The sequence below is a fragment of the Dendrobates tinctorius genome, unplaced genomic scaffold (assembly GCF_039654945.1).
Source record: "Dendrobates tinctorius isolate UK_male_01 unplaced genomic scaffold, ASM3965494v1 ptg000133l, whole genome shotgun sequence".
In the NCBI taxonomy this organism is placed as follows: Eukaryota; Metazoa; Chordata; class Amphibia; order Anura; family Dendrobatidae; genus Dendrobates; species Dendrobates tinctorius.
Genome location: NW_027361801.1, coordinates 8,921,383 through 8,944,440, shown reverse-complemented (window position 1 = coordinate 8,944,440; position 23,058 = coordinate 8,921,383). Strand labels below are relative to the sequence as shown.

At 42.8% G+C, this 23,058-nt stretch overlaps 1 protein-coding gene across 2 annotated transcripts in view; it reads right to left on the bottom strand.

The window, feature by feature from the left end:
- Positions 1-738: 738 nt before the first annotated feature.
- LOC141048083 (plastin-3-like) overlaps positions 739-23,058 on the bottom strand; it is a 320,243-nt gene continuing 297,923 nt past the window's right edge. For both annotated transcript variants that reach the window (XM_073543465.1, XM_073543464.1), the window contains exons 10-15: positions 22,515-22,593; positions 15,319-15,433; positions 15,103-15,236; positions 13,653-13,776; positions 12,903-13,027; positions 739-1,843 (exon numbers count right to left, since the gene is read on the bottom strand). In XM_073543465.1, the coding sequence (XP_073399566.1) occupies positions 1,711-1,843; positions 12,903-13,027; positions 13,653-13,776; positions 15,103-15,236; positions 15,319-15,433; positions 22,515-22,593 (710 nt within the window). In that variant the 3' untranslated portion in view covers positions 739-1,710. The remainder of the gene's footprint in view (positions 1,844-12,902; positions 13,028-13,652; positions 13,777-15,102; positions 15,237-15,318; positions 15,434-22,514; positions 22,594-23,058) is intronic.

Below are 23,058 nucleotides of genomic sequence, written 5' to 3'. Positions count from 1 at the left end.
CGAGCAACGAATATACTAGCTCATCACTAGATGAGATGTGTCTAAATGAGATCTTTGCATCATTCATGAGGTCTGTTAATTAAGGTGCTGCCAATTTTCAGTTTGAGGCTTTGATGAACTTATCCTCTGCAGCAGAGGTAATTCTTGGTCTTCCTTTTTTCAGGGTGGTCCTCATGAGAGCCAGTTTCATCACAGCCATTGATAGTTTTCATGGTTGTACTTAATCATATCTTCAAGTTTCTAAGCAATTGTCATGATTGAGTGCCCTCCCTCTTTACTTTGCTGAGTGGTTTGTGTAATATTCTAGCCTAGAACAGCTGTGGAATAAGTCTGTGCGCTATGGAACTGTGTACCAATACCGTGTCTGCAAGGCACATCTGCTGGTTGCAAAAACTTCTTGAAGGCAGGTGATTTCACAAATGAACTCTTAAGAGGGCACATCTGTTCATTGGAAGCCAATCCAGATGACTACTTGAGTGAATTCCGAGGGAGTGTAAAGGTTCTAAAGTAAAAGGGGGTACTTAGAGGAATCTAAACTTATTCTAGTTTGTTTCACATGTGTTCCTTTGCTACTTATTTCTATGTTTTTGCTGCCTTCAGTCTGAATCCAAAATGTGCACATTCCAGTAAGAACAAGGAATGAATTTTTTCCCTTTGCGTACATTCTTTTAGCCTATGTCAGGGCAGATACAAATAAATGTGTCTTGGCTGTTTATTAAAATAAAGAAACAAAACAGATGCTGAAACATTTTTTTATTTGTATTCCGCTGTACCTTGATATCATCAACAGCATAAAACAGCAGCATGATCTTAAAAATATAGCAACAGGTTGCCAAAGCGATATTGCAAAATTGTGTAATATAGATGTTAATTCTTTGGTCCTACATTGCACTTTCCTGGCTGCAAACATTGCAGACATACCACTCATGTGCAGTGTGCGGTCTCTAGCACAAATGAACCCAGCATTTCCAGATAAAAGTCAGTTTTATAGCAGATAGATTTTGAAATAAAAATTGTTACAAAAAATAAATGTTCATGCAGGCCTTATACAAAAAAAAGGGAAAAAAATATTCTTTATGGTAATGCTTGAAGTTTGAACCAAGATGCAGACAAAAATGCATTCAATATTAACTTGGAATGATAGAAGGAGATGGCGGCTGAGATGAAAATGAGAAACCCGTACAAAGGGAAGTTTCCACCACGTATGGATCGAATAGCAAATGGGGCAATCATTTCTTAGCAGGTTATCTGATGTATCAAGAATTACAGATGTAATTTGTGCAGTTTTGGTATGGAATGAAGTCATGCGCATTGGGCACAATATGGTCACCATAGTAGGCGATGGTTTTCTACCGACACACATTATATGTGATGTTCATTATTATTTAAGACCATCATATTATATCAAGACCAGAAAGTGAAGAAACCTTACTTGGAATGACTATGAAAAATGGTCAAAGAATAAAAAAAATCGTGTGTTCTAAGTATGAATGCATTTTGGTGTGATCTTGACAATTCAGCTTGGAAAGAGAGCACTTGAGGCGTACAGCTCTTCTTCCTGAGGATTGGGAGGTTTTTAATGTTGCAAAGCAAATCTTGCCACCATCAAAAAAGTTCTCAATGGCGAGAAAAGGCATAGAACCATCAGGATTTGTAAGCCGTATGCCCCACGGTGGGGGTCACACTCCTCCACTGATGGCAATGTGACATTTACACCCTCTTCATTCCTTGACCCATCAAACACGCAAAAATAGTCATAACCATTTTGGTCTTCCCTTGCACGAGGTCTTCTGGTAAGGCATATACTCTTGCACCAATTCGTCTGGCCATAGATACGGCGTATCTAGAGAAGAACCAAAAAAATGAATTAACGGATCTCAAGTTTGATTGGCTTCTTCAAACTGTGAAACTGCAGAGGTTTATACTTCTAGACAGTAATAATAAAGTAACTTGGCACTCAACTGAATGATCCTTTATAAATGTGATTTTTATTTATATGCAGTCCTAGAAGACGTTTCGGCCTACAATCGGCCTTCGTCAGTCTGCTATAACAGATGTGGAATAAATACAGAAACATGAAGTCATAAGAAGTCAAAATGCCAAACATATGTTATCCAGTCAATATCTGTCATATGATACAAGTTTCAGAAAAATACATTGGACAATTTCATAGAGAATATATTACAAAACATGCAATAACCATGTGTCAGGAAAACCAAGTGGAGGAGAAGAGGAGTTGAGTAATTGGTGAAAAAAGACTTACCCGACTGCTGTCACGGTACAATGACTAAACATAAGTCCACGAAAGAAGTTTTTATGTGGTTTCCTATAATGAGGTAAAAAAACCTCCGAAAAAATACACAAGCGGACCAAAAAGTTAGACTGAAAACCAAGAGAGCACACAATTGGTGAACCCCTAAAATATAACCTTTAATTCAATATTTTTAAAAAATGTTCTCAAAAAGACTGAGTGAGACCGAGTTTACAACAGTGCCAAAAAATTGACACACAAAAGAAAATAGTATCAAAAGGAAGGGAGGAACCTCACCCTAATAGACCCTAATATGTCCCTTCCTGGCCGCGGAGGTTGGCACCCTAATTGTTGACGATGTGGCGCCCCAGCTCAACATCGGTAGCCCTAGATACCCTTAATCACCCTAACAAAACAAAAAAGGGATACACAGAAAAACCACACACATACAAATACACCCGACAAAAAAACCCTAATGGATAGACATAAATATGTCTTCATAGGAGAAAAAGTGCTGGAGTGCTGTAAACTTATCTCGTAGTAAAAAAGACTCAAAAAATGAACAAAATGCAGCTCAAATCACTTCTCGTAGTAAACAATGCATATGCTGCAAAAAAATATAGTCCGTGCAGCTCATTAATCTTATCTCGTAATAAAAAAATACGTGCTGCAAAAAGACAGACCATATAACAATAGCAGTACCTAGAAAACGTCTACAATGTAATGCAAACCAGCCTAAACAGGCTGAATAAACCCCAGCATTAACAGCAACATTTCCTACAAATAATTGCAGACCAACAATGCAAAAAAATCAATCTGTATAAATAGGGCCAAATAGTCCATCAGAAATTCATTGCAATCAGCATAAATAGTATTCAATGGCAAAACAAACACTTCAAAAAACAGAGGCTATAGAAAACAATGTAAAGCTCATTTGCAATGCAAAGTTGGTCCGTCAATCAAAACATTACAAAAATGAATACTTATCAGCCATTGATGTGCCCAGAACGCCCGACGCGTTTCCCCCTCCTGGTCATTGAGGGTTCATCAGGGGCAGAGTCAGTGGCGTAGCGTGGGGGGGGGGCGGGGGGGGGGCGGTCCGCCCCAGGCGGCACGTGTGTGGGGGCGGCGCGGCAGCAGCAGCAATTCATCTCCTCTGTGGGAGAAGCGCGGAGGCACAGTGCAGCAGTATCGGGTCGGCCTGTGTGCGGGCACATGAGGCTGAGCAGAGCGGCCTGTTCGCCATCGATAGAAGGGGCAGGCTGTGACGTCGTTCAGCAGCGTCCCGCCCCCTCCAGCCTTTGCTCCTCGGTACTGAGGCGGCTTCGGCGCTGGGGGCTGTGGAGGAAGTGGGGACGCTAGCAGCCTTCCCGGGAGGATGGGCATGGCGGAGCCGCCGTCTGACAAGGTGAGAGGTCTCCGGTGGTGTGTGAGTGCCCGACACCAGCGCCATTCCTGTGCCCAGTACAGCAGGGCAGGTGGAGGTGGGCGCACACACTGGCAGCCCACAGTCCTCGTCTGGGACCCCACAAGGGCTCCTTGGGGTCTGTACTGTCACCAGTTCTCTGCCCCTCATTACTTGCGTCCTGGGGTGTGGGGCAGGCACATTACTGTGGGGGTGTCTGCTGGGGGTTGTAGTCCTGATGTGATATAAATGGGGCAATTCTCTGCGCCCCCTGATAGTGAGGCCGGTGCTGGGTGGTCTCCTCATCTCTACACCACAGTTTAAGGGGATTTCCATCACTTATTGTTGGGTCCAAGGTGGAATAATTAAGCCGAGACCCCCAAATCCTATTCTTGCCCCCTGGATCAGCGCCGCTCATCACGCTCACAGCAGAGTCTTGGGCAATCTATGGTCATCAATGTCTGGAAGGGGTGTCGCGTGACCGCTGCAGCCAGTCCAATGCCACTAATCATCTGCAGTGTTCTGTCCTGCGTCGTAGATGATGATGGTGGAGACCTCATCTAGCCGTCCTGTCTAATGGTCGTAGTGATGTGATGTCACACCGCCGCCATCGGTTGTCATACTGGGGATGCTCCTTAAGTACACAGCCGTACGGTGGCCCCCAGCCGAGTGCAGGGGCCGGGGTTCCTCTCTCATCATGTATGACCGCATACACAGGTCTGCTGGATTTCATACACATCCTATACCCGTGTATATATAGAGAACTGCAAGAAGATGAAAGTCTAGAAATTTAGAAATAATAACAGCAGAGTAAAGGTACTGTCACACTAAGTGATATCGCTAGCAATATCACTATAACTTGTGACGATATAGTGATATTGCTAGCGACATCGCTGTGTGTGATACTTACCTACGACCGGCTCCCCCGCTGATTATCGCTGATCGCGCGAGAACGTCCAGGACTGTTTCTTGTCGTCAGCTTCCTGCGGCGAGACGAGCGACGAGCATGGAGCCGGGCGGGAGGACGTAGGATCGCCACGTCTGACTGGTAAGTAGCGACCCCCGTCCCCAGCGATGTCGCTGGTGAGATCTGCCTGTGTGGCAGCTCACTAGCGACCACTTAGCGATGTACCAGCGATCCTGATCGCGTCATATCACTGGTAGATCGCTAAGTGTGACTGTACCTTTAGTAGCAGACTAAAAATTATATCTTTGAGTGTAGTGTGGGCTCTTCGGATGCTTCCGGAATCCGGATTATCATTGACCAAAGGGGCGGCAAATTTTTCGACCGCCCCGGGCGCCACAAACAGTTGCTACGCCACTGGGCAGAGTCATTGGGGTCTCATCCCCCACCGGCCGAAAGAACAATGCAGAGTGCGGCGTGTCCTGTACCTGAGACGCCGTCATTTGAAGACTCCCGCGGCCCGTGTACAACGTCATATCCGGTCACGTGATGCGAGATGAATGGAGCGCAAAATGTGCTCCACATGGCGGAAGTACGTCAAAAGAGTGGCAGGGACAGTTCCTGTGTGTTAGGAGGAACAGTTTTGAGTGGGGTGATTTTGTGGCACAATCAAGGGATTTGTGGGGTAGGTTTAGAAACAGGGGTTATCCTGTAAAAGTCCTTGAACCTGCCTACAATATGGCTAAACAAGCAAGGAGGTCATCTCTATTGGTTCCTAGAGAAAGGGAGAACCCCAACGACTTGACCAGACTTATTGGTACGTTTGATGATCAATCAGGGAAGGTTATGGAGATCCTTAAAAAATATTGGTCAATTTTAAGAACTGATCGGGATGTTTGTGATATGATTACCCCGAGACCCTCTGTTACCTACAGGAGGGGAGATCAATCAAGGATCAGTTGGTTAAAAGTTATCTCGACCCAGTAAAGAAGGAAGGGACTTGGTTGCAAAACAGGTCCGTTGGTACGTTTAGATATGGCCATTGCAGTTTTTGTAAATTTATATGCCCATCAAGAGTTTTCTCTAGTGCACATACAAAAAGAACATACAACATGAACTGCTTTGCAAATTGTAAGACCACAGGGGTTGTCTATTTGTGTACCTGTACCTGCCCTCTTGACTATGTAGGTAAAACCAACAGGGAACTACGTATTCGTATTGGTGAACACCTGGGGGACATCAGGCATAATAGAGATACTCCATTAGCCCATTTTGTTAAATTGATACATGGGGGGGATGAGACAAAAATTTCCTTTCGTGTTATTGAGAGAGTCCAACCCACAGTTAGACAGAGAGACTGGGACAGGAGGATTTTACAGCGTGAAACACGCTGGATCTTCTGGTTAGAATCACAGAGCCCTAGTGGCCTACATGAGCAATTGAATTTTGTGAGTTATCTTTAATTTGGGTTCCTGATATGCTCTAGTCTACTTTTATATATGTTATGTCTCTATTTTTTGAGTACTGGCAATTTTGCGAAACATTGGTATACATTATTTGTTAGGGTTTTGGGTACATAGCTGTGTTTTGTGGAGGGCGGGATGTATTTATTCGTATAAGAATCTGTCATTTTGCCCTGTGATGCAATGTTTTTGCTTTGGTCTTCATGTATCAATTATACTTCCAATTGGATTGACTATGTATTTTATTGTTCCACCTGGTATTTACTTTTTGGTTGGCTATGTATTTTTTATTTCATTGTTATCTTCACAGGACGTTTATATGTATGTCACTCTAGTCTGAGGCGCTTCCGCCCTGTGGAACGCATTTGCGCTCCACCTTGGGGCTGACATTTGACTGGGAGCAGTGTGATGTAGTAACCGCCTCTCTCTTGAGGTATTTCCACTGTGTGGAGCGCATTTTGCTCCAGGTTGAGGCGCTTCCGCTCTGTGGAGCGCATCTGTTTTCCACCTAAGGTCTGACAAGTGACTAGGAGCATTGTGGCGTAGGAACCGCCTCTCTTTTGACGTACTTCCGCCGTGTGGAGCGCATTTTGTGCTCCATTCATCTCGCATCACGTGACCGGATATGACGTTGTACACGGGCCGTGGGAGTTTTCAAATGACGGCGTCTCAGGTACAAGACACGCCACACTCTGTATTGTTCTTTTGGCCAGTGGGGGATGAGACCCCAATGACTGTGCCCCTGATGACCCCTCAATGACCAGGAGGGGGAAACGCGTCGGGCGTTCTGGGCACATGATTGGCTGATAAGTATTCATTTTTGTAATATTTTGATTGACGGACCAACTTTGCATTTGCAAATGAGCTTTACATTGTTTTCTATGGCCTCTGTTTTTTGAGGTGTTTGTTTTGCCATTGAATACTATTTATGCTGATTGCAATGAATTTCTGATGGACTATTAGGCCCTATTTATACAGATTGATTTTTTTTTGCATTGTTGGTCTGCAATTATTTGTAGGAAATGTTGCTGTTAATGCTGGGGTTTATTCAGCCTGTTTAGGCTGGTTTGCATTACATTGTAGACGTTTTCTAGGTACTGCTATTGTTATATGGTCTGTCTTTTTGCAGCACGTATTTTTTATTACGAGATAAGATTGATGAGCTGCACGGACTATATTTTTTTGCAGCATATGCATTGTTTACTACGAGATAAGTGATTTGAGCTGCATTTTGTTCATTTTTTGAGTCTTTTTTACTACGAGATAAGTTTACAGCACTCCAGCACTTTTTCTCCTATGAAGACATATTTATGTCTACCCATTAGGGGTTTTTTTGTCAGGTGTATTTGTATGTGTGAGGTTTTTCTGTGTATCTCTTTTTTTGTTTTGTTTGGGTGATTAAGGGTATCTAGGGCTACCAACATTGAGCGGGGGCGCCAAATCGTAACAATTAGGGTGCCAACCTGCCAGGAAGGGACATATTAGGGTGAAGTTCCCCCCTTCCTTAGATACCAATTTCTCTTGTGTGTCAATTTTTTGGCACTGTTGTAAACCCGGTCTCACCCAGTCTTTGAGAACATTTTTTAAAAATATTGAATTAAAGGTTATATTTTAGGGGTTCACCAATTGTGTGCTCTCTATAATGAGGTAAACCAAGTGGTTTCAGAATATTGTGTCATACAATGGTGATAATCCTATAGAAAAAGTGATACTATGATTGTACCTGCTTTAGGGTATAGTGCAGGTGTATGCTGTGCTTCCAGCTAACACTGAGGGCGTGCTGTGCTTTATTAAAAAAATACATGAAATAATGAGCTCTAATCTCTACACAAAAACCACGGACCGGAATAGCCTTCTTCATTATTCTAGCTTACATCCCCCCGCAGTAAAAAAAGGCAATTCCTAAATCTCAATTTAAGAGAGTGCAGAGGATAGTTTCGGATCCTGAGAAACGAGACACGCGATTACAACAAATGAACTCTAAATTTGTGGAACGTGGCTATCCTCAAAACATATTAACAGAAGCCCTAGATTCACACAGGACCACCTGCACAGAAGTAACCTCTCGGTTACCATTTGTTCACACCTATCATCCATATGTTAATATCCTACATAAAACCATAAGGAAACATTGGAGCCTCTTATCCACTGCTCACCCTGAGGTTCCAGAATTTCGCAACCCTTTTCTTCTGTGTTATAAGAGACCTAACATACGAGATTCACTTATTAGGGCAGACATTGGCCCCAGACAAAGTATCCACACAGAGGTTCATACAAAATCCTCGTACAGGCAAGTACCCTTGTTTACATTGTCATCAATGCAACAACGTGCAAAAAGGAGATGCAATTTTTCATCCACATTCGGGCAAAAAATATCCCATCAAGGATTTTTCCACCTGTGACACTAATTATGTAGTTTATCTTAAAAAATGCCCTTGTGGGCTCCTCTACGTAGGCGAGACAACTCAGGCCATAAGAGATAGGATTAGTAAGCACAAATCTACCATCAGATGTAAGAATTTACTTCTCCCTTTGCCCTACCATTTCCACACAAACGGACATAGTGTTACACAATTAAAATTCCAGGTCATCGAACATGTCCAATCCCTAGACATGGGGGTGACCGAATTAGGATATTAAAACGAAGGGAATCCTATTGGATTCATGAGTTACAAACATTGGCCCCCAACGGATTGAATAGGGATTATGATCTATTGTCTATTATGGGACACTATTATAAAATGGTAATTATTATGCCTATTTTGTAACACTGCTCTCTTTTTTTATAGAGGGCTATAAGGTGATGTATACCCAGATGTAGGAACAAAACATTTCCTATCATTGCATGGCTGATACTGTAAATATAAATATTAATACTGTTTCTCTATTTTAGAGTCGTCTCTACTGACTTCAAATTGGTTATCTCCACGTGTCATGTCCGTCTGGACCTCACTGTATCACTATCCTGACCCGACTGCAAATTTTAGTAGTGGTATTAGTATTTTGGTTCTCCTTTTATCACACCCGACTGTACAATGACTAGAGTGACAATGGTAGTTTATTTCCCTAAGGGATATATATATATATATTTATCCCTCATTCCACCGCTTGTAAGCTCTTTCCTCCCTAAATAGCCTGGTAAATCTGGTTTTTAACTAGGTGTATATATATCTAGTTTAATGGCTTATATGAGACACTTATGTGCATCACGGTTATCAGTCAGTTCCGTCATGGAGCTCATTAGCTCCTCCCAGCCTTCACACATGACATATGTTCATTCATCCTATTGGAGCACAATAGCTCCTATCTGCCTTTGTAGTTTAAGACGGCGCGCGAGTTGATTGACACATTTAGCCGAGCACTTCCGGTTTTCCAGTTCTGGTTAGCGCGGGCTTAGTCCCGCCTCCATGTCATTTATACCTGCCGGTTATGGCAAACGGGGCTATCGAACGAGCGGTGGACACCGCGTTTAGCCCAGCACACCCGATATCTAAATTTACATGGTAAGCGTTCCTTTAAGTAACCCGCCTTTAGCTACCGGGCACTGCTACCGTTATTTTACTATCTAATACGTTTCTTCTCATTTTCAGCCTCATATGGGCCTTTGACCACCGTGCTTCACACAGACAGCACCAACAGATAGATCTTCACACATAATTATATAGGTCTTATTTACAGCTATTTTCTGATCCTTGTGAATATTATTGTTTCAGGCAAACTGCTTCAACACTCCAAAGAAATGCATTTTTACTCAGTCTCATCAAGGGAACATACTTTCTATTAAGCGCATCCAATATTATTCCTAGTTGATTTACCAGATATATATTTATCCTCTGCCATCTACCATTTTTTCACCTTCTTTTACGCTCCACAGCTCATTATTTCATGTCTTTCTATAATATAGCACAGCACGCCTCAGTGTTAGCTGGAAGCACAGCATACACCTGCACTATACCCTAAAGCAGGTACAATCATAGTATCACTTTTTCTATAGGATTATCACCATTGTATAACAATATTCTGAAACCACTTGGTTTACCTCATTATAGGAAACCACATAAAAACTTCTTTCGTGGACTTATATTTAGTCATTGTACCGTGACAGCAGTCGGGTAGGTCTTTTTTCACCAATTACGCAACTCATCTTCTCCTCCACTTAGTTTTCCTGACACATGGTTATTATATGTTTTTTTAATATATTCACTATGAAATTGTTCAATGTATTTTTCTGAAATTTGTATCATATGACAGATATTGACTGGATAACATATGTTTGGCATTTTTGTATTTATCACGAGGATTTCTTATGACTTCACGTTTCTGTATTTATTCCACATCTGTTATAGCAGACTGACGAAGGCCGATTGTAGGCCGAAACGTCTTCTAGGACTGCATATAAATAAAAATCACATTTATAAAGGATCATTCAGTTGAGTGCCAAGTTACTTTATTATTCACTTGGGTCTGGGTAACCTACTTGTGCACCTTGTGGTAGTGCCACGCTATACTTGACACTATACTTCTAGACAGAACACACAGTTTTCGTCAAAATGTATTCCCATCTTACTAAGGGATGGCAAACCGTTTAGATATGCCATCACCAAATGATTGCCAGTAAACCTCCACCTGTCCAGGATCCCTTTCCATTTCCTCTGCACAGCAGCACTCCTGACTCAGTCATCTGAAAGGAGCCACCATGAATTTGGTGCCAGAAAAGCATCCATCTAAGCTGAAAAATTGAAGGGGAAAGAAAACCAAAGAACACCTGTGGCCTCTTCATTTGCAGAACCAGCTGGGTTCCCCTGGGTCGAATGATAAGTTATGGCATATCTTAATGGCCCAACTTTCTGAGGTGGGCTTACAACTTTAAGAAAGTTGTCTACTACCCGGACCATAAAGAAAAAAATCAAAATTCAAAGAGATTTTAATAAGAAGTAGGTGAGCATGCAAATCCCATTAAAAAATGCAATTCAATTCAATATTTTGTTAAAAAACACCTTCCCAGTGCAAAAAAGACCTAGCAAATGCCAAAAAATGGAAAAAAGACCTTGTCGAAAGTGCTGCACAGCCCTATATTAGGCCTCGCTGATACCTTCCTAGCCGTGGAGGTTGGCACCATAAACAGTACGATATTGGCGCCCCCACTCAACGAGGACTGACCCTCACTTCCCTAACAGTCCCTGATATCACAGGAAGGAAAACAATATATCAAATAGTGCAGAGATGAAGACAACAAAATGCCCTAGAGCTAATGCAGACAAAAATAATAGTAAAAATTCCATATCATGATACTAAATGACATAAATACCCTAACATGGCAAGGTACATTGTTCTTCCCACTAAAGGGGATACAGGCAGTAAATTACAAAGATTGGTCACTTCTCATGTCTGTAAAGACCCCTCATAATAAAGGTACATATATCAATGTGACACAAAACTCTTTACATGGTAAGGTACATAATGACCTCCACTCAGTGAGATATAAATAATCAGATACACTACAAAGACTGTTATCGTCCCTTCTTATGCCCATAAACAACCCTCACTCAGGGGGATATAAACAATCGGATACATTATAAAGATTGGTCACTTATCATGTCTATGGAGAACCCTCAACGCGTTTCCCCGCCGTGGCGGTTCATCAGGAGGTATAACCAATGCTTTCACCGATATTGTTGCTGCTCCATGCCTGATATCTTGATAATGGAAGATATCAGGCATGGAGCAGCAACAATATCGGTGAAAGCATTGGTTATACCTCCTGATGAACCGCCACGGCGGGGAAACACGTTGAGGGTTCTCCATAGACATGATAAGTGACCAATCTTTATAATGTATCTGATTGTTTATATCCCCCTGAGTGAGGGTTCTTTATGGGCATAAGAAGGGACGATAACAGTCTTTGTAGTGTATCTGATTATTTATATCTCACTGAGTGGAGGTCATTACGTACCTTACCATGTAAAGAGTTTTGTGTCACATTGATATGATATATGTACCTTTATTATGAGGGGTCTTTATAGACATGAGAAGTGACCAATCTTTGTAATTTACTGCCTGTATCCCCTTTAGTGGGAAGAACAATGTACCTTGCCATGTTAGGGTATTTATGTCATTCAGTATCATGATATGGAATTTTTACTATTATTTTTGTCTGCATTAGCTCTAGGGCATTTTGTTGTCTTCATCTCTGCACTATTTGATATATTGTTTTCCTTCCTGTGATATCAGGGACTGTTAGGGAAGTGAGGGACAGTCCTCGTTGAGTGGGGGCACCAATATCGTACTGTTTAGGGTGCCAACCTCCATTCCTGCCTTTTATTCCCCGCTAAACAATGCAATGTTTCTTTCTACTGCATCTGCCAACTGAAAAATCATAAGCGTTAAAGAGTTGTCTCAACTTATTGTCTTCAGCAGCGCAACACTCTCGGTCCCTGGCATCTTGCTTCGTAGGGGGCAATGTACTCCTGAAGACTGACTGTTCAGAGCAGTGGCACGTTTACCCCACTGGTCTGAACAGTGCTCGCTCACTGACTGCTAGTAGACACGCTTGGCTTCTGCAGCATGTGAGAAGCACAGGAGGACTGAGGCCAATTGGATTCAGTGATCCGGCCAGTTTCATGGAGCAGCATGAACAGGCTGTAAAAGAAATAGAGCCTTCTAGTGTTGCGTACTCTATGCAACTGGCTACTGAAACCAAAAAGTGGTTGGTTATCTAGGCAACCAAAATAAACTACAGAATTTAAAACCCCTCCATTTTTGAGAACAGAATTTTTTAAAAATTAGTAAATTGCCAATTTTACATAGAAGGACTTGAGACAACCCCTTTAAAAAAGGTAGGAAATAAACACTGCAGTTACATTAATAGCCAAAACTTACGTGGCATTCTTGTGTTTGTCATCATCAGAAAGTGTACCACTCTTCACCAAGTCATAGATAATACTGCCAGGTTTTATGGCATCGATCAGATCCACTACAGGAAGACTAGTGCTGATCGACTTGTCCTGAAGAAGGTAAATAGAGTACCGTAAATAGATGATCTACTAACAAAATGCAGACATCAAAGTGGGAGTTGTGTAAAAATAGCTTTTATCCTTTTAGTTAAGAGGATCAAAATGGGACAAAAGGTGGATTTTGATGAAGCGAGGCTGGAGAATCAGGGTCGTTTTGCTCCTGAATGGTTTAAAAATCACAGAAAAAAAGGCAGAAATGCTTACCTGCCCAAGCCTCCAAACAAATGCACTATCAGGATGCAGTGGACCCATTTAAAGATGGCGACAAAATAGGTGCAGCAATACCGATGAGACAATCACTCTCAACCTACTAGGTTGCCTTTTTCTGTGATTTTTAAAAATTTTGGGGGGACTTTTAAGTCCTCTTTTTGTGTCGGTGAGTTCCTCAAGGGTTTAATGTCCATTATTAAATTTATCAGAATCTCACAGAATATATACTCGCTAACAAGATATAATTTGAAATGTCTAGTGCCTAGCTTTATGCATCATAGGTGGGGCCAAACAGAGTAACCCTAATAAGCCGCCTATTAGTCAAATATACCATCAAGAGAGAAAGTGACTAGGGACGAACTAAAAGCACAATGAAAACCATAGAGCAAGGATACATGAACGTTACCTTAAAGTTCTGAATAGAGGAGCTCTTGCCAGCGTCTGCCAAAGATCTGTTCACCCAATTGACAATGATATCATCATTAACTTTCTGTCCATCTCCAAGGTCCTCCAGGACATTGAGCGTATACCTAGTGAAATATCGTGGAAAAGTTTGCTTAAAAAAAACACAGTGTATTTTATTTAAAAGTGACATTGAAATTGTAGTGGTAAGAAGAAATGAGATTGAAAACTCAAATTTTTTTTTTTTAGTTGGGCAATGCATAGATCAGGGTTATCAGATTTGATAATGATCACTGGATATTACACATCCAATTGGAAGAGTGCTTCAAGTGGGGTGCCACAAGGGTCTGTCAAGGCCCCAGCGTTAAACATTTTAATAAATGATCTAGATAAGAGAACTGAAGGTAAATTAATCAAATTTGCAGACGACGCAAAGCTAGGAGGGATAGCTAACACTAGAGAAGATGAGAAAGGAGTCAGAAGGATCTAGATAAGCTTGAACAATGGGCTGCTACTAATAGAATGGTAGTTAGAGAGAAATGCAAGATTCTACATCTAGGCCAAACAAAATTAAAATTACATCTACAGAAAGGAAGGAATAGAAATAAGCAACAACACGTGGAAAAAGAGTTGAGTATACTAATAGATCACAGACTGCAAGAGTCAGCAGTGTGATGAGGCAGCTAAAAAAGACAAACAGCTCTAGGATGTATTAAGAGAAGGATAGAGTCTAGATCTTGTGAAGTAATTACCCCTCCTTCCCACTCCTACTTGGTCAGGCCGCATCTGGAATACTGTGTCCAGTTCTGGGCACCATATTTTAAAAAAAGATCGAAAAACTGGAGCAAGTTCAGAGAAAAGGTAGCAGGATAGTGAGCAGACTGAAAACTATATACTACGAAGAATGGTGGAAGCACCTGGGAATGTTTATCTTGCCAAAAAGAAGTCTAAGAGGAGACTTAATAGTCTACAAATATCTGAAAAGATGTCGCAATGTAGAGGGATCAGCATTCTCATTTGCACATGGAAACATGAGAAGAAATGGAATAAAAATGAAAGGGGGAAGATACAGATTAGATATTAGAAAAACTTTTTGACAGTGATCGTGATCAATGAGTGGAATAGGCTGAAATGTGAGGTGGCGAGTTCTCCTTCAATGGAAGTCTTCAAACAGAGGCTGGACAGAAATCTGTCTGAGATGGTTTAGTGAATCCTGCATTGAGCAGGGGGGTTGAACATGATGACCCTGGAGGTCCCCTTCCAACTCTAACATTCTATGAATCTCGCATATAATCTGAAAGAAACAAGTGTACAATTTTCCACCAGTGCCACCAGAGTAACTAAACAGTACACTGAAATCTGTCGCTCACACTGGTGGATGTGACATGTCTATGCATTACACAGACACTGATTAAAAGATAGGTGTCCCAAACAAGGGAAAGGCTCGCGCTCACCTTCTCATCAACTGCCAAACTAAGGCAAGGGTCAGAGTTTCATTGCCATCATTCAGGTCCTGCCCACCAATGCCCACCAGGGAGAATTTGGCAGTATTTTTTCCCAGGTCCACTGCGTAATTAAAGTTCTCTAACTAGAAAAACAAAGGAAAACCGTTAAAATTAAATTGGTGGTGGACACCATCAAAATGAATGCTATACTTTGCTTATACTTACTTTTTTCATGTTTGCCTCAAGTTTGGGATATGGGGGTTTGTTTACTTTGCTCCAGTCTACTGGCACTTTAATCTTTTCATACAGCTGTAGAATTACTAGGGCATCTTGTAGGTCACTGCAAAAAAAAAAAAAGTGAAAAATTAGTTGCAGCATTGTGCCATTATTTTAGAATTTTTTTTGTTTCTTCCCAAGGAGTCGTATCCTTCTATTTAATTCGTTTATTTTTTTAATAAAAGATATAAAGGTTTTTTGCAGGATGAGGGTAGTATTCAATGTCGCCATTTTACCATATGTACTGAAAAATTGGGAAAATAAAAATTCTTCCATTGTTTTAGAGTTTTGCTTTTAGGATATTCATTGGGTAATAAAAAGGACTTGGCACTACAATTACCTATGTAAGTATGATTACAGCGAAACCAAACATGTTTTTTTCGTCCTCGAGAACTAGATAAGGATTTGTTTACTTGCTAAGCTGTACTTTTTATTGGTAACAATTTTGGATTTGTATGATCATGTAGTCTTTTTATTAAATTGCATTTTGTTGGAGGCGTGTCGACCAAAAAAAAAAAAAACAAATTGTATTTGTCAATTCAAATTTGCTTTTATTTTTAAGGGGTATGGAGGGTGTGTTTTTTTTTGGGGGGTTTTTTTAAAAGGAGTTTTAATTCTCCCTAGAACTTACGATTGGTTGATGACTCGTGCTACGGTAAATATTGCAAAAAAAATCAGTGTTTCTTCTGAATTCTAGCCTGTGGCCAAGCTTTACATAAAAGGTAACAAGATAATCATGACTGTGGTCTCCAACAAGACCCAAACTGCCATTACAACTTATTCACACCCCACGATAATGCTGCAAGTAGGTACCAAAACAGGCTCGCCATCAGGATTGCATCACTCAGTTTTTAGTCAGTAGCATTTACGTAACTAAATAGCAGCAATTAGAGCCAACGCTTAATGCTTTGGTTAGAAGCAGGTACCAGCTGTTTACCACGGCCGGCACCTGGTTAAGAGCAGGCTCAGTTCTCGAACCTGCTTCAGACATCCTCTCCAGATGGGATCGGGAATAGGGCACAGCTTCATGAAAGTCCCCCATGACAGCGATTGGTGGGGAGGTTATCAAACTTGTTATGATGCGGAGATCGTGACTAGTTATAGAAGGGGAGTGGGAGGAGTTTTGGGTGGTTGGCAGGGGTAGTGGGTGGGAAGTGCGGGAAAACCACCATTCCACTTTTGGTAACCAAGACGTCATCAACAGCATCTCTTATCTCATGGAGTCCATGGATGTGCTTATGGCCCAGCTCCAAGACGTCGCTCGTTCCAGGATGGGAGGATGTCTTGAAGCCAGCTGTCCTTCATCCTCAAGAGGGATCAGGAATGAGCCAGCGGGGCAGGTGGACCAGGCCCCCAGAACGGCTTTCCCCGGAGATGAGTGCGCAGCAAGTGCAGACTCTGGAGCTCCTCCAGGGACCCAGTGGATGGCAGGCACGGCGTTGTGACCTCCCCCCACAGCACCCACTCTGGCAGGAATCCACACAGCCGGCCTGTTGGCGCGGGACGGCGAGAGTCGAGTGCCACACCGGAAGTGCAGGCCATACATGATCGACCATCGACGGGGGACAAGTGAAGCAGCGGCAGAGGCGGTGATGAACCTGGAAGCGGCTGGCACGGCAGGTACTCCTGGTGAGGATCCTGCCAGGGTACCTGCCAGACAGAGCGCCAGACAGCGGTTTTCAGTGTGCAGGCAGGGGCAATGTGAAGACATGCTGCCTGGCCCAGTTAATCATCGGGGTGCAAGGGGATGGCGGGCAGCAATGAGGGGGCTGTCTGGAAGTCTGCAGGATGGGGATACGGGCCGGGCAAAGGGAAGGGAAAGGAGGTCGGTGGTGCAGCAGTCATCACGCGCTCAGGTCCCCCTGGTGACGAGGAGGCCAGGGGCGCGGGCCGGGAGGAGTGGAGCGAGGCAGAGGACTCAGTCTGGCAGCGAACAACATGGTGAAAGAGGACGGCAGTGATCCGGATGTCCAGCTGGCGGGGTCTCAGCAGCCGCGCAGCTACGCAAGTATGGCTCCATGTCTTGTTTGTCGCTCACAGGGGCTGTGTTGCTAGAAGCTGTGGGGAGACAGGCAGGTAGGATTGAGGAGAGGGGGTCAAAGGGGCCTAGCGGGGTGGAGGTGACAGGACTGCAGGATATTTTACACAGTATGTGGCAATTTTTGAAGCGGTTAGAGGGTGGAGCAACGAGCGGGGCTGGGTCATCACCATTGGGGGCATGGCTACCGGGGCAAGGATTTGGGTTTCAGTCGGGGAGCTAGGCGTTGAGACCCGTTGGGAATGTCTCACTTCATCAGGAAAGCGTGTGATGAAGTGAGTCATGAAACGTGCGTTGGAGAGGCTGGACATCCACTGGCTTCTTGTAAGATAACTCTGCAAAATTTGTTTCATACTGACATCTCTATTTCACATTTCATGAGTCCCTGGTTTACTCATTTTTGACCACTTGGTCTTTTTTTCATAACAAACCCATTTGCACTTTAGTCTGTAGACAACAAATGTAGCTCTATGTATAGTACAGACCAAAAGTTTGGACACACCTTCTCAGAGAGATTTCTTTATTTTCATGACTATGAAAATTGTAGATTCACTCTGAAGGCATCAAAACTATGATTTTACACATCTGGAATTATGTAATTAACAAAAAAGTGTGAAACTGAAAATATGTCTTATATTCTAGGTTCTTCAAAGTAGCCACCTTTTGCTTTGATTACTGCTTTGCACACTCTTGGCATTCTCTTGATGAGCTTCAAGAAGTAGTCACCGGAAATGGTTTTCACTTCATAAGTGTGCCCTGTCTGGTTTAATAAGTGGGATTTCTTGCCTTATAAATGGAGTTGGGACCATCAGTTGTGTGGTGCAGAAGTCTGGTGGATACAATAGACTGTTTTTTGTATTATGGCAAGAAAAAAGCAGCTAAGTAAAGAAAAACGAGTGGCCATCATTACTTTAAGAAATGAAGGTCAGTCAGTCAGAAAAATTGGGAAAACTTTTAAAGTGTCCCCAAGTGCAGTGGCAAAAACCATCAAGCGCTACAAAGAAACTGGCTCACATGAGGTCCGCCCCAGGAAAGGAAGACCAAGAGTCACCTCTGCTGCGGAGGATAAGTTCATCCGAGTCACCAGCCTCAGAAATCACAGGTTAACAGCAGCTCAGATTAGAGACCAGGTCAATGCCACACAGAGTTCTAGCAGCAGACTCATCTCTACAACAACTGTTAAGAGGAGACTTTGTGCAGCAGGCCTTCATGGTAAAATAGCTGCTAGGAAACCACTGCTAAGGAAAGGCAACAAGCTGAAGAGACTTGTTTGGGCTAAAGAACACAAGGAATGGACATTAGACCAGTGGAAATCTGTGCTTTGGTCTGATGAGTCCAAATTTGAGATCTTTGGTTCCAACCACCGTGTCTTTGTGCGACGCAGAAAAGGTGAACGGATGGACTCTACATTCCTGGTTCCCACCGTGAAGCATGGAGGAGGAGGTGTGATAGTGTGGGGGTGCTTTGCTAGTGACACTGCTGGAGATTTATTCAAAATTGAAGGCATACTGAACCAGCATGGCTACCACAGCATCTTGCAGCGGCACGCTATTCCATCCGGTTTGCATTTAGTTAGACCATCATTTATTTTTCAACAGGACAATGATCCCAAACACACCTCCAGGCTGTGTAATGGCTATTTTACCAAGGAGGAGAGTGATGGGATGCTATGCCAGATGACCTGGCCTCCACAGTCTCCAGACCTGAACCCAATCGAGATGGTTTGGGGTGAGGTGGACCGCAGAGTGAAGGCAACAAGTGCTAAGCATCTCTGGGGACTCCAAGACTGTTGGAAGACCATTTCTGGTGACTACCTCTTGAAGCTCATCAAGAGAATGCCAAGAGTGTGCAAAGCAGTAATCCAATCAAAAGGTGGCTACTTTGAAGAACCTAGAATATAAGACATTTTCAGTTGCTTCACACTTTGTTAATTACTGTATATAATTCCACATGTGTTAATTCATAGTTTTGATGCCTTCAGAGTGAATCTACAATTTTCAGTCATTAAAATATAGAAAACTCTTTGAATGAGAAGGTGTGTTCAAACTTTTGGTCTGTACTGTATACAAAGCTTTTTAGCACTTATGCTTCTTAATATTATGCTGTTTACACAGACAATTTTGTCACTTGGCACATTTGTTTATTTAGTCTTTTCAGTTTAATACATGGGTCCTTTTTGTACTCAGGCATGATTATTTAGTGATATTTTATTTTTTTGCACTTTAATAAGCATGCAAGCTATGACTTTATCCTAAATATTTGCAATAATGCCATTATGGAATTTCCCTATTTTTTACTCATTTATTTACACGGCTGAAATGGGTTGGTCAATTTTAAAAGTGAATAAATTTATTACCGGATTGGCATTTGGCTTTAAGTTGCAAGGATCGGTGGACATTACAGAAAGATTTTTGGTTAGACAGGCATTGAGGGGTTTTTGAAGAGGCAAGCAGAGTTTTGATAGGCGGAGACCAATCTCGTTCAGTGTGTTGGAAAGGTTGGGCCGAGTTTTGGAAGGTAGTTGTTGTTCCGATTTTGAGTAGGCATTATTTAGGTTAGCTTTTTCTTTAGACTTTTTCGGGGCAATGCAGATTGGCAACATTGTATCTAGAAGCAGTGACAGGCTTGGGGGTTTGTTGGCAGATGATATGGATTTTTGGGCAGGGGGCATCGTTTTTTGGATAAGGAGTTCAAAAACTGGTCTGTTGGGGAGAGGTAGACGGGTGGTTTTGTGGCAGGTTGAAGGGTCACTGATGTGCCCGCAGAAGTGTTTGGATTTGTATTGGCGTTTGTGGTCAGGGAGGGTGGGCCCATTGTTGTGTCACGCGGATGGGGCATTTTTGCCTCATTTCCAGTTTGTCGCAGTCTTGAAAAGGGGACTGCGGGAGTTTGGCCTTAACCTAGGGATGGTACGGGTCGCATTCTTTCAGGATCGAGGCATCTTCAGAGGCCGACAGTCTTGGTTTAGGTGCAGATACGATAAGGCGAATCGGCAGGTGGAGCTCGGACCGTTATTTACTGTATATGCGTCATTAATGACCTTGGTAGAATGTTGGATATTTCTTTGATATTGCTTGTTGTATGTATTTTTCAGGTGGTGATCCCTTACTAGCCTGGATCTTTGGACACTCCTTTGTGCATTGGGGGGTGCTGCGGGCCGACGTAAGGCCAGACGGTAGACAATTGGGTTTTAGGAGGGAGAAGGTGGGGATTCATTGGTTAGGATTTAGAGGGATGGTTTGAAATAGAGTCCTATCCGAGTTTTCCAGAGCCGCCCGGTTGGATAGATCACCTGACATCCTTGTTATGCATGTGGACGGTAACGATTTAGGGGTTAGGCCAGTTAGGGAATTAATCAGGGACATTTGCTTTGGTTTTCTGAGGTTGTGGAAGTCTTTTCCGGGTGTGTCGACAGTGTGGTTGGATATTGTCCCTAGACAAAAGTGGAGGTTGGCTAGATCGTTAATAGGGCTAGGGTGAAATTAAAGGGGTTGTCCACTACTTTAAATTAAGCCCCAATGTATATAACCTAATGAATTTTGTAAATACCTCATGTTGCCTATTCTGCCTGTGAGCGGTGCTATCGCTGGACGCTCACAGGCAGCCTGCAGCCGACTCTCGCTTCCGCTTACATCCCGTCAAGTGCCGGCAGCAGCCGAGGGTCCCTCTTCCTCCTTCCATGCTGGCTGCCAGGCTGTGGGTGAGGTTATCCCCCGTATCACACCCAGCATCCATGGCACCCATTCTTTGAGAAAGCGTGCGGAGGATGCTGTTTGTGATGTGGAGGGTAACCCCGCCCACAACCCAGCAGCCACCGCGGAGACCTAGCACTGAGTCACGCTTCACTTGGCATGACGTCAGTGCTGAGTCATGTGCTGCCTGTAAGCGGCCACGGATAGCGCCGCTCACAGGCAGTATAGGCAACATAAGGTATTTACAAAATTCATTAGGGGCCCTGGGGGGATACATTGGGCGGTTAATTTAAAGTAGTGGACAACCCCTTTAAATAGGGCAGTATCGGGTTTTGTATCCAGGAATGGGGGTTTCAGTGTTAGGCATTTTGAATTGGAATTGGGCATTGATAATTTTTGGTTGGAGGATGGGGTTCATTTAAATGCGATAGAAATTGATTTGTGAGCATTGGCGATACAGGAAGGGATTGAGAGGGCATTGGTGGCGTTGGGGCACTCACGAGCCTGAGGTGGTCGGGATCCTCGTGGTTGGCGGGGGGTGGGGTTATTGGAGTTGAAGCTGATTGGTCAGGGGAAGGAATTGTAAGTAAAATTCCAGGCAGTTAAAATAGTGTGGGGTTAATCGGCATTTGGTTATGGGCTCTGGACGAGGTTTTACCCCGGGAGTTTTGGTGGTTGGTCTTCCCGGAACGGGGTGTATGGTGCCCTCGAGCGGGTGATGGACGGCTGAGGGTAACATGGTGGTCGAGTTTTCATTTGTTTTGCCAGATTTGAAGCCAGATCTTTTAGCTCCAAGAACACTCCCCTCATATTTACTTTTGTATTATTACTTATTGTTACATGTTATTGTTTGTTAATAAAATTGTCCGCTGTTGCCAAAATTATCCAAAGAATTTAAGTTGCAGTGTTTTATTTAAAGGGTCACCCCTTTGGTACGGTTTGGTTGTTTCAGATTGGGATTGCAATAAGGGGAAGCTGGACTCGCCCTACGCGGTCATGACATGCAAATGACATGTCAAGAAGGGTTTAATATAGTAATCTGACCTATAAAAGGCTTCAAAATGTCCTAAGTGTTACGGTATGTTGCTTTAGCACAAAAAAAAAGGTAACTTCTTAAAATTTTGCGCCACTTTTGAGAAATATGGCGCAGATTAATTCCACCTAATGGAGCTTTGTCGAGCTGACGATTGCTGGTACATAAGATCATAGGCTGGAATGTAGGATGACAAACTGATGAGCGCACACATCTGTATACCATGCACGACATGGCCTGTATACCATGATCAACTCCTCAGTTTTCTTTACCAAGTTGGCTACTAACTTTTTGCTCCCAACTTTGTTAAACTGCTCAGAATAAAATAGAACAAAACTGTACTTGCAGCAGCTGAGCATTATAGCGGCCAGTAGACACGTACTTGTAGATATGATTAACATGGGGATTCACACCAAGGGAGTTCATCCAGTTACGGAAGGTCCTTTCCTCTCTAGTCTCCCCTGAAAAAAAATAAATAAGTAATTTCCCGTATCTGCTCCATTTAAACTATCACAGATCATATCACTTGACAATAAAACTAACAAAACTACAAAAGTTTCAAAGGAAACAAATTTGTTAAAAATCACCATGATGTACATTGGAAATAATTTCTACTGACTTATAAAGCACAAGTAAGGCCTCATTCACATGTACAAGAGAAAAAAAAAAAAAAAAAATACCGAACTCCGTTAGTTTTCCCAACTTTTAACAGTCCATGAAAATTGCAACGCACTTGAATGCCATGTCATCCGAATGCTGCCAAATTCTTCACGGACTCACGGCCTTGCGTTGCCAATTTCAAAATCGGACAAATCACCGCAATGTTGTGCAGAATATTCGGTCAGCAAAAAAAAACACACCAGACGTGACTGGCCTCAGACTATCAGATATGAGTGCCATCTGTGAAAATGAATCATAATACTTGT